Source organism: Anolis sagrei, chromosome 1 (assembly GCF_037176765.1).
Source record: "Anolis sagrei isolate rAnoSag1 chromosome 1, rAnoSag1.mat, whole genome shotgun sequence".
Lineage (NCBI taxonomy): Eukaryota > Metazoa > Chordata > Lepidosauria > Squamata > Dactyloidae > Anolis > Anolis sagrei.
In genome coordinates this window covers 215280748-215292803 of record NC_090021.1, presented here as the reverse complement: position 1 = coordinate 215292803, position 12056 = coordinate 215280748, and the positions used below count along the sequence as shown (strand labels likewise).

The following is a 12056-nucleotide window of genomic DNA, read 5'->3' as shown; positions in this document are numbered from 1 at the left end:
TCATCTACTTCACGAGTTTAAAATGATTTGATGTATTCATATATAAGATGACAAACCAGCAGACCACATTTACTGTTCACTGTGATATAAAGTTTCTATATCTTTTTCTACATCTTTTTCTTCCCATGAGTCCCCTCTTGATCTTCCAAGATGTAGCTAAGCTAGATCAGCATACGGAGTTACTATCCTATCTTAGAATGGAGTTGCTAAACTAAAAATAATTTCTTTCTCCCAGGAATTGGCATGTTTGCACCTTAAATCAAGTTGAGTATATGCATTCAAACATTTTCCAAATATTTTTTTTCAAATAGAATATCATTTTCAATCTCTATTATTTTTCTCAAATAATCTGAATTCAATATTACTTGTTGCTGTGTGCTTTAATATTAATTGGAAAGGGGGGGGGGTTGTCCACCAGGGATCACAAAAATAGTAGATAATGTAATTAACGTACAAAACCAAAAGAGAAAAAAAATGTTTGAGGCCTTTAAAAACCAAACTATTCAGCATTCAGTATTAAATTTTTGTCTTGAATATACTTAAGGCTTTGTATCATAGTATCAACAGGGTTGCTAGTATCACTCAAAAGACATGAGTTTGCCTACCCTTTTACTGCATGCCTTCCCATCATTCCACGTATACGAGGAGCCACTGGAATATTCACTGCAGGCACTTGACAAAGAGAGTTCACTGCTGCTGCAACTACTTCGAGGATACACTCGGTGAGGCCCAGCCACATATATTTGGCTCTGGAATTTCAAGGCAGGTACCCCAGACTTCATATTCTGTTGGCATTCCTGAAACAAGAATGGAAATTAAACTACTTCACGAATTTAAAATGCTTTGATGTATTCATATATAAGATGACAAACCAGCAGACCACATTTACTGTTCACTGTGATAGAAACAATGTAATTACTGAGTCAATATTAAAGCTACAGTGCTCATATTTCTCCCTTGTTATGAGATTAAAATATTGAAATACTTGCCAGTTACTATTTTTAATTATGCATGTCACAGTATCCAAGCTGGGCTTTCAATGACAAGCTGCTTGAAATATGTTGTGTTTATTAGCAATGTGCTTCAGAAAGATACTGAAAACAAAGTTAAACAAGTACAAGAACATCTTGACAACCGCATTATATCCCAACAATGTAACAGATGAGGCCCTACAAAGTGGACAAGGTAAATTAATTTAGTGTCCCGACCAGAGTGCCCATGGAGAATGGAATCTCTCCATTACACTCTAATTTTGGTTTCCTATCTGGTTTAAAGCATTGTCTAAGGAAGTCTCAGATGCAGGACAATCCATCTTTGTGTCACCACCAGACAGCTGAAGCCTCCTGCTTATGCTATTTATTGACACTTTATGGCTGCCTTTAGTACTTGTGTAGTTATCAGTTCTCTCCAAATGCAATCTCAGCTTCTGTGACTAAATACCACCTCTGAGGGAAGAAAGTAATGAAGAAAAAGAGACTAGTGCCTTAGTTAAAACCTGAAATCTTTGCAGAAGTTAGGAGATGTGTTTAATTTTGTTTCCAGAAAAAATATTCTGCTTCCTAACAAGGGTAGACATCCTTGAGTCCTCATGAATATGGTGCCATAAAATCTTCTATCTATTCAAGGGAACTGGGCACATTGGAAAAGTTAGCAATAACAGCAAGATTACATTTACTTGACATCTTGCAGTGAATTTCATTAATCCAAGGATCACTTTTTTTTACAACCACAGAGCATAACAGAGGTGGGTGCTTCTACTTTTCTATCTCATTAATAGCAGGCACAACAACCTAATTTAGGGCTTCAAATGCAAGTCAGTGTTCACATGAAAATTCTGTACAAAAAGGTTTTCCATCTTCATTTTCACAGGGGGAGATGTTTTTAAAAGAAAATACTCCTTCCTTGAAGCTGCCATACTATGTGGATGGGGGCAAATGTTCAAAATCCTGAAAAAAAAACACACACAAAGCTTGTTCTCTGTGTGAGCATCAACTTTTATGCTTATAGAAAACTACAAAAATGGTACCCATGTCAAATTCTACTCAAAGGCTTTAATGCTCCCTATTATATTAAGAACGCAAGGAAGTTAGATCAAACCAAAGGCTCATCTAGTGCAGTAATTCTCAACCTGTGGGTCCCCAGATGTTCTGGCCTTCAACTCCCAGAAATCCTAACAGATGATAAACTGGCTAGGATTTCTGGGAGTTGTAGACCAAAACATCTGGGCACCCACAGGTTGAGGACCACTGATCTAGTGCAGCATAATGGTCACACAACGACCATCAATTTTACCACAAGTAATCATACAGTAGGGCCTCAACGGAAATGCACCCTCCAGTTCACACTCCCCAGTATCTGGTATGCAAAGGTATAGTAGAGTATATATAGAGCCTTGATGATTAGTAGTCATTGATGACCTTACCCTCCATAAACATATCTAATTGCCTTTTAAAGCCTCCCAATAATTAAGCAGCCAGAACTGCACCTTGCAGCTGTGAGTTCCACAATTTATGGACTATATGAATTTTTTTTTTGTCCTGAATCTTTCCCCATTCAGCTCTACCCTATGACCTAATGCTTCTAGTTTTTGACAGAAGGAGAAAAGTTACTTACCTACTTCTCCCCTACACTATACATCATTTTATATAAGCCTGCCATGTCCCCCTTTATTTGCCCTTTCCCCATGTTAAATAGCTTGGGAAGCGTTGTGGATTTGTATAAAAGTAGTATGATACCGCCAGTTATACTTTCAGTTATACAGTTATAATTCCTTTTTTTTTCTCATTATGTTCAAAATGGGATTTGCACAAAGAGGATTTGAAATGTATCATTGAGTTGTTTTCCATAACCCCACAATCCTTTTCCTGCTTAGTTACTGCCAGCTTAGATCCCACCAATATATAGGCAAATATGCCCTTTTTAATTTTTTTAAATTAACATTAAATCTATGTTTTGAGCATAGCAGACAAAGTCACAGCTATCAATTGTTCCTAGATCCAGAAATGGGAAGGCAAGAGAACTAACTTGGATTTAAATAGATGCCCACTAGCCTTATCCCTTTTTAGATGAGCATACATTGGCTCTAAACCACAAGGCACAGAGTGTTCTACAAAGTTACTTCTTTTCTGAACCATGTACTTTATTGCACTTGATAACCAGAGTTATTAGACCACTCAATAACATGTGTTCTCTGTCTGGTGTGCAAAACATAAAAAATAAAAAAACACAGCCAATAAAACAGCAGTTGAAGACAGCACATAATAAAAACTAAGACAAAACCGCATCAAAGAATGTAAGCACCACAATGTATTTTTTAAAAAAGACCAAGGCATAAGAGTACTAAGATCTATAAGCATAAGATCTATAAGCACTACAGACAGTTTTTAAACTGTGTGGGAAAATAAAAATCAAATTTTTAAATGTATATTCTGCCTTTCTCTCCAAACAGAGACTCAAAGTGGTTCTTAACAAGATAGTAACAACAACAACAACAACAACAACAATAGGTACAGATTTCAACAAAGACTTTAAACTAGAATAGCAAAGACCATAAAACCAAAAGCAGGCTTGCCCTGAAGGAATGGCATTGAAGACACTGGGTACCACAGGATGGAAAAAGACAATTTCTCTTGACCCCATTTAGCCAGGATGCTTAGAGAAGAATTGCACATGATGGCTTAAGAAGTTCATTCCTCTATCAGTATTAAGTAACAGTCTAGCAATTTTGTTGCCACACACCACAGAAAAATGGGCCATCTTTCACTTTCATGACCTTTCTGACATTGGTCACCTTTAGGAGATCAACTGGTAGCAGTAGTGCCAGATTTACCATTGTGCTTAAGCACAGGGGCCCGTTAGCCAGGGGGGACACCTTCTCCCCCCCCCCCCTCAAATTATGATGGATTTTGCTTATGTGGTGCAATTTTAAATGTGAAGGCTTTCTGTTTTGGAGCAATTCCAAACATAACGATAGAGTTGATAATCTATGGAACTATGCAACAAAGCAGGCAGTGTAGGCCTACTGGGCCTCCCTCCTTCAGGACCCAAGAAAAGAGTCTCATCATTTAACTAGCACAGGACCTCATTTGTCCTAAATCCAGCACTGGGTAACAGTTTACCACCTGCAACAGTAAAGCATGCTCCCCTCCACTATGAATAAGTGGATAGGTTTCTCAAGGCAAGAGATGTAGTTACTAACTGAGAAGACAGGGTTGATGCAGGTTGGCTTGTTTCTTAAGCTGACAATCCCCTGAATTTCTTAGTAGCTGTAGATCATTATAATATTCTGAGTTGCCTTTCCAGAGTTAAACTTAGTTCTTGTATTTCCTGGTTGTACATCCCCACCTTAGCTATCTTTCATGGTCTATGTCGTTAACCTATGATATGACCAAAAGGTTCTGTTCCGTCCCTTATGCTTTTTAAGACTAGCATGAGGTTGTTGTCATATTAGGTCATCTAGATTTGATTATTAAGATTTGGTAAAAAATGTTGTGCTTAGGAATTTCCAGGTTCTTCAGTGCAACACTATGCCATCTTCCTCAAGAAAACTATTTTTTATCCTAGGTAACAGCTCTCTAGGATTCTTGAAGTCTTCCTGTGGGGTTGTATGGACAGCTTCCAGTGGAAATTAACCATGGAATCACGTTGGAGGATCTAGAAATTCCTCGAAAGGAGTTATCTCAGGTAAAATTACACACACACACACACACACACACATATATATATTTGTGTTTCACATTCACGGGGGTCCTGTATCCAAGTGAATGTGGAGGGTGGATTGCACAAGGCAACTTTTGATTTCTTCAATTTAACTATTAATATTTTGAGCTGAATGAATAATAAGTAAGTATAACTTCACTACATAGTAACAAGACCCATTTAACACAAAGGGTTATGTTTGTAAATGAGAATATATGTAACCATTTTATTTTCAAAGGGAGTTGTTTCGGGTTGTCGGGGAACTCCTTCATCCGCCGGTGGTGGAGGAGTCCTTTGATGACCCAGCAACTCAGTGTCGCGAGTTCGCGCACCATTTTGCAGACAAGGTTGCTCAGATACGTTCTGAGCTGGACTCCAATTTCACCACAGTGCCAGGGGAGGTGATTGAGGCATCTGCTTGTCCAATTTTATGGGATTCTTTTAGGCTTGTTTTCCTGAGACCGTGGAAGAGGTCCTTGGGGCTGTGAGGGCGACCACGTCAGCTCTAGACCCTTACCCATCTTGGCTAATTAAATCTGCCAGGGAGGGGTTGGTAGATTGGTTTATGTTGATTGTTAATGCATCGTTGGAACAGGGGTTTTTTCCATCTCAATTGAAACAGGCAGTGGTTCGTCCACTTCTCAAGAAGATTTCCCTTGATTCCACGATGCTTAACAACTTCAGACCGATCTCCAACCTCCCGTTCTTGGGCAAGGTGCTAGAGCGGGTGGTCGCCTCCCAGCTTCAGGGTTTTCTAGATTACAACAACTACCTAGATCAGTCACAGTCTGGTTTCAGGCCTGGTCATGGCACTGAGACGGCCTTGGTCGCCTTGGTGGATGACCTCCGTAGAGAGCTAGACAGGGGGAGTGTGACCTTGTTGGTTCTCTTGGACATCTCAGCGGCTTTCGATACCATCGATCATGGTATCCTTCTGGGACAACTCTCTGGGATGGGTCTCGAGGGCACGGTTCTATCGTGGCTCCGGTCCTTCCTGGAGGGCCGATCCCAGATGGTGAAGCTGGGAGATGCCTGCTTGGACCCCTGGCCTTTGACCTGTGGGGTCCCGCAAGGCTCTATTCTGTCTCCCATGCTTTTTAACATCTACATGAAACCGCTGGGAGAGGTCATCCGGGGTTTTGGAGTTAGGTGCCATCTCTATCCAGATGACACTCAACTCTACTACTCCTTTCCACCTAATTCCAAGGAGGCCCCTCGAGTGCTGAACGAGTGCCTGGCTGCTGTGGCTATCTGGATGAGGAAGAACAAGCTGAAGATCAATCCCGACAAGACAGAGGTCCTCCTGGTCAATCGTAAACCGGATCGGGGTATAGGGTGGCAACCTGTGCTGGATGGGGTTGCACTCCCCCTGAAGTCACAGGTCCGCAGCTTGGGAGTTCTTCTGGATTCATCACTTACGCTTGAGGCTCAGGCATCGGTGGTGTCCGGGAGGGCTTTTGCACAGTTAAGACTCGTGCGCCAGCTGCGACCATACCTCGCAAAGGCTGATTTGGCCGGGGTGGTCCATGCCTTAGTCACCTCCAGATTGGATTACTGTAATGCGCTCTACGTGGGGCTGCCCTTGAAAATGGCTCGGAAATTCCAACTGGTTCAATGGGCGGCGGCCAGGATGTTAACTGGTGCTCCTTACAGAGAGAGGTCAACCCTCCTGTTCAAGGAGCTCCATTGGCTGCCATTTACCTACCGAACCCAATTCAAGGTGCAGGTGCTAACCTACAAAGCCCTAAACGGTTTGGGACCTGCCTACCTCCGTGACCGCGTCTCCGTTTATGAACCCGCACGCTCCCTTCGGTCATCTGGAGAGGCCCTGCTTGCGATCCCACCTGCGTCGCAGGCGCGTTTGGTGGGGACAAGGGATAGGGCCTTTTCTGTGGTTTCCCCCCGACTTTGGAACGACCTCCCTAAAGACATTAGACTAGCACCCACGTTGGCAGTCTTTAGGAAGAATTTGAAGACCTGGCTATTTCGTCGTGCCTTTCCAGAATAGGATAACCCAGCACTTTGTCCGAGAAGCACTTTACTAGAGTTTAAGACTCTCTGCACATGGCACTTGCCCAGATTTCCAATACACCTCCTGTACCCATCATTGGCCCGGCCATGGTTTTTATTGTCTAATAGTGTAATGTTCTGCTATTGCTTATGTTTTTAATTTGCTTTGTTTTGTATTGTTTTGTGTTGTTATTGCTGTTGTGTTGAGGCCTTGGCCTTTGTAAGCCGCATCGAGTCCTTTGGGAGATGCTAGCAGGGTACAAATAAAGTTTAATAATAATAATAATAATAAAAGGTAGTGTGCAGTGTGGATTTGACAGAGCAGCACTAGTATAGTGTGATCCCTGGATTAGTCCCAAAACACAAGTCATTGACTGCAGGCCCCTGGTGAGAAAGACAAGAGAAATTGTATCCATATTGCACCAAAGGGGTGCTCTAGCCCCTTGCACGCTGGAATAGAATAATTCTTCACAGCTGAAAACCCAAGAAACATTAATGCAGAAAAATTAAGGTTGCATCTCACTTCTTCCTATGTCTTGTGCCATTAGGGGGATATTTGCATACTTTGCAGAGTACAAATACAAGAATAACTCACTCTTGCTATTTTGAGGGGGGATGGACGACTGGAGTAACAGAAGATTATGCATAAGCATTAAAGACAAAAGTAGAACATTGGAACAATATCCTATACATCAGTGGATGTTCCTAAACTGCAGAGTTTTACATGGTACTGGTATTTTTTTTTTCTTATTGGGGCTGAATTTTCCTCCGAACAGCATTCTAATGGATTCCTTGAATTTTCTTTAAGAGCTCTCCAAAATTACCCTTGGGTGCAATAATTACATATATTTAACTTGTTCATTGGTTTATTAATTTGCATTTCATAACTTTTCCTTTCTAATCATGGATTTTAAACTATCATCTTTAATAAGACCAGAGTAAAAAAAAGTTGAATCAGGATTATAATTTAAACACGTAATTATTAAGTAGTGAGGAAAGACAATTGTTTGAATTCATCTACTGCCATGGTAAAACTGGGTGGTTGAAATAATCTCATCTGAAAGCTAAATTACAGACTACAAGGTAGGCATTAATATCATCCTGAACTTTTGAAACAATTGTTCTTTCAACTTCCAATTAGATACATGTTATCATACTTTAACAAACTACACTTCTGCTGAATTTTTATTCTTAATGCTAAAATATATGTTCTCCATTCCCACTTGCTTTAGTTCTATATTTATGTAATTTTTGTTTTTTTTAGCTACATTTTGCTTTTTTTTTTTCAATGCAACATGAAAGCCACCATGGTTAAAGTTTTGCCAAATAAGCACAAAGCTAAGCCCATCTGAAAAAAGGGGGAAATTGCAGAGCCTATGAATTTTTAAAAGTTCATACATAATATATCATAAAACTAGGATGAATAATATGGTGTACCAGCTTTAATAAAAAGCTCCTTGACCATTTCTCAGAAACCTTGAGATGTAATCAATATCCAAAAAGGTATCTTGGGGACACTGCCAAGATTTATGCCTTTTAGCAAAGAATGGCACTTTTTCCTTCCGACTTCAGTCAAGGAAATGATAGTGAACTTCAGAAAAGGGAGGAAAATGTTGTTTTCTTCCCTTCTGGTTCAAGGAGGAGCTTTATTGCTCCCTCCAACCATTAAGTCATACTTCACAAAGAGATAAGGATGTGCTAAATGAAGAAATCAAACACAAGGAAACGCATATGAACCTGAACATCAGCACTTTGTGATTGTATCAAACTTCTGTTCTTCCCTACCTCTGAAAGGAAATCCCCAGACAACAGATCTAAGATGCGGGAATGAAGTTTCTAGGGGGAAATAATGGGATGACCAAAGCATAACCATTTGACAAGTATGCAGAAGATCAGCAAATTTTGAAAATCCCAACCGCTGCAGTTAAATTTCAAGGGGAAAACAGACCCCAAAGGTAAAAGAGCTTTGCCCTAATTTCTCTGTTTATTGAATCGGGGACTTATAGTAGAAAACGGAGTTGATTATTCATGAAAAAAGTACAAACTCTTTTTGCTGACTTATTATAGCTTTAGAAACACATACACACGTGTCTATAGAGGTACTTACAGATGTCCAGTACTATTAACAATATTAAATAAAATATTTACTAATTGAAAGGGTAACTTCTGTTTTATTTTAGCACTTTCTACAACTCAGGTGAATGATTACAAAAATGATTCTACTTTGAGACAGCATTGATCTCGCAAAGCCCTCCCTTGCACACATTTTAAGTCAAAGTCATTAATGTCATCGGTTAGGAACAATTAATGTGAATAGAAAATAATTGCATTGGGGAGGCAGGGACTCGGAGGATTTTGTGCATTAATATTCACATGCTGTTCGATTGCATACTCAATTCTTTCAGTTTTGCTTGGAAGGAGTGTTAAACTGGTACAACTTCCCCCATATTAATCTGTATACTAATTACCCAGGTTTTATGTGAATGTTAAGCCTGATCTGTTTTAACTGCAAATACAATAAGTTTTGCAGTTTATGTAAACATGGCTCCTTGATGGATAACTTCAAAAGATTCTAAACACGGTGATATATACATGTTCTAGCCAGCTGTGTAACCAGGCTTGTGTGTTTTCTGTAATTGTGAATATAAATTCTGCAATGAATTCTGCTGAAGAAAGTGCAAACTGTGTAACCTGTGGAAAATAGGCAAAATTAACTGATTTGCATATTTTGCCAATTTCCATAATTTATTTTCTTCTTTTGGTCACTTGAGAAGAGGAAAAGAATGTTTGAGCCACTAGAATATTACTCAGCCACAACCCAGCTTCTTGGATTTCATTAGTCATTTAGGATCTACTCTGAAGACTGCATTTGCTAAGAACATGCTCTTTTTAGATGCAACTTAAAAGCTTTCCTACTTGCTGCATTCACAACTGCGTATTTTCTACATTTGCAAGAAATCATTATGCAGCTAATAGAGATCTTTCTGAGATACTTTCTGTGTAACAGATTCATATTCATAGAGATAATCAAAAACTTATAAAGTGCATGGTCCACTGAGACTATTTCTTTGCACACTGACAGGATGATAATGACAACCATTTTAGCCTTATTGCCAGAAACACTCCCTGTTTTCCAGTCCCACTGTGATAGGGCCTTCAGCCTTAATGGATCATTCTCCACCACGGTTTTCCTCACTGAAATAGGAAGTCAATGAAGGGCTACTAATATACTGCCAGGCAACCTATAATACTTTATATTGCATCTGTAATATACTCTGAAATACAAACTGTACCATGCTTTTCGAATACTGTAGTGAAGCTGTTTTTATTATATCACATAACTATTGTTCCTCCATAGCAAAAGCAAATGGAGTGATCTATAATGGAATCATTGGGTCTGTTGTTAGCCTACTCTCCCATCCTTCCAACGCATAATACTTCTAAACATGTCTTTCTTTGGTGTTCTATAGGAGTACCTGCTAATTGGCTTCAGTTCAAGGCCAAATCAGGATTTAAATACCACCAACGATTAATATGGGTTGACTCCCAATGTTTCTGATTTGTCTTGTCTCTTTTAACTGGCAACACGCTATTCCAGCAAATGATGTTCTGTGAGGGCAATAACCCGATTTTCATTTACAGATTGTTAATTTAACTGGCATTAAAATATTTTGTATCCAATATAATTTTCATTGTAAATATTTATTCTTCTCAGAGTATTTGACCTCTTGCAGGCAGAATGGAAGCTTAGAATCACCTCTCACCTGTTCAACAACTGTTGAATCAACTGTAAAAGAAGATGCCTGAATATCTAAATTAGTTGACATAGGCTTGCTCTATTGCATTCAAGGAACTCAAGTGCTAAATATCCCAGACATCAGAACTTGAATACTTTGTGCCAAAGAGATTTCCAAGGGCCCTGAGGCTGGCAGTGACAGCTGGAGCTTCTAACACCTCCCAAGGCTGTAAAAGGTGTCAAAGTAAAGGGATGTTCTCCCTGAAAGAGCTCTTTCAGCACCTCTCAAGTGACTTACAAGAAGACTTGGCAGCAGCACTATAACCTATCAACATACAATTAACAGCTCTTTCATGGAAACAGACCAACACAGGAGGGAAGGAATGGGCAGAGGAAGCTAAAGAAGTTAGCCTTGCTCATAATAAAGTATTGCCCTCACACAAAATGTGCAAGACAATATGAAGACCTTGAAAATATAAGTAGATAACTTAAACTGTATAGCTGTAATCTTGTGAAGTGAGAAAGATGATGGCATGGTAACATTTGTGAGCCCTTGATTTGTTGAACTCTGCCCACACTTATAGATTCTGAAAACAGATATAGCATATATGCAAACTCACAAATTACATGATTTTATATTTTGCCACATGCTCACAGGAAATAATCAACCTCCAGAAAACAGAATATTAGAGAACAAAGGAGGACGAGTGAAGGCTGAGAGGCTGAGAGGAGATATGATAGCCATGTATAAATATGTGAGAGGAAGCCACAGGGAGGAGGGAGCAAGCTTGTTTTCTGCTTCCTTGGAGACTAGGACGCGGAACAATGGCTTCAAACTACAAGAGAGGAGATTCCATCTGAACATTAGGAAGAACTTCCTGACTGTGAGAGCCGTTCAGCAGTGGAACTCTCTGCCCCGGAGTGTGGTGGAGGCTCCTTCTTTGGAAGCTTTTAAGCAGAGGCTGGATGGCCATTTGTCAGGGGTGATTTTAATGCAATATTCCTGCTTCTTGGCAGGGGGTTGGACTGGATGGCCCATGAGGTCTCTTCCAACTCTTTGATTCTATGATTCTATGATTCTATGAGTGTGGTGTAGTGATTTCAGTGATTCGGCAACTCTGGAGACCAGGATTTTAGTCCCTGGTCGGACATAGAAATCCATTGGATGCCATTGGGGAAATCGTATTGTTTCAGCATCAGGAGAAGGTAAGGATAAAGCTCTCTCTGAACAAATCTTGCCAATAAACCCCCAGCATAGATTTGGAATAGAGTCACCGCAAGTCTGAAGGTACAAAATCAGAAGACAACAAAGACTCAGATACTCTAAGAGCTATGTCTGGGCACAATTTACCAGAGGACAGTTAAGCCATATATCCTGGCAAAGTGCAGCTATGTGTATGTCCCACTTAAACCATTATGTGGCATTCCCACCAACATCTCTCAGTGGCAGAGAACGAAACTCCAATTAAAACATACTTTTTGCAGTCTCTTGAGAGATAAACCAAACTGTTTTCTTCCCATTAAGGAAAGAAAATAAACTCTTAAAAAAAAGAGCCCCCCCTTTCTCCCGTGGTGGGTATTGAGGGCCATAATTTGACTACCAGCACCACCA

General features: G+C 40.0%; 1 protein-coding gene across 4 annotated transcripts in view; it reads right to left on the bottom strand.

Annotated features, from left to right (window-relative positions):
• NCKAP5 (NCK associated protein 5) overlaps positions 1–12056 on the bottom strand; it is a 797184-nt gene that overhangs the window by 110585 nt on the left and 674543 nt on the right. For all 4 annotated transcript variants that reach the window (XM_060775780.2, XM_060775773.2, XM_060775800.2 and 1 more), the window contains one exon: positions 606–797. In XM_060775780.2, coding sequence (XP_060631763.2) covers positions 606–797 — 192 coding nt within the window. The remainder of the gene's footprint in view (positions 1–605; positions 798–12056) is intronic.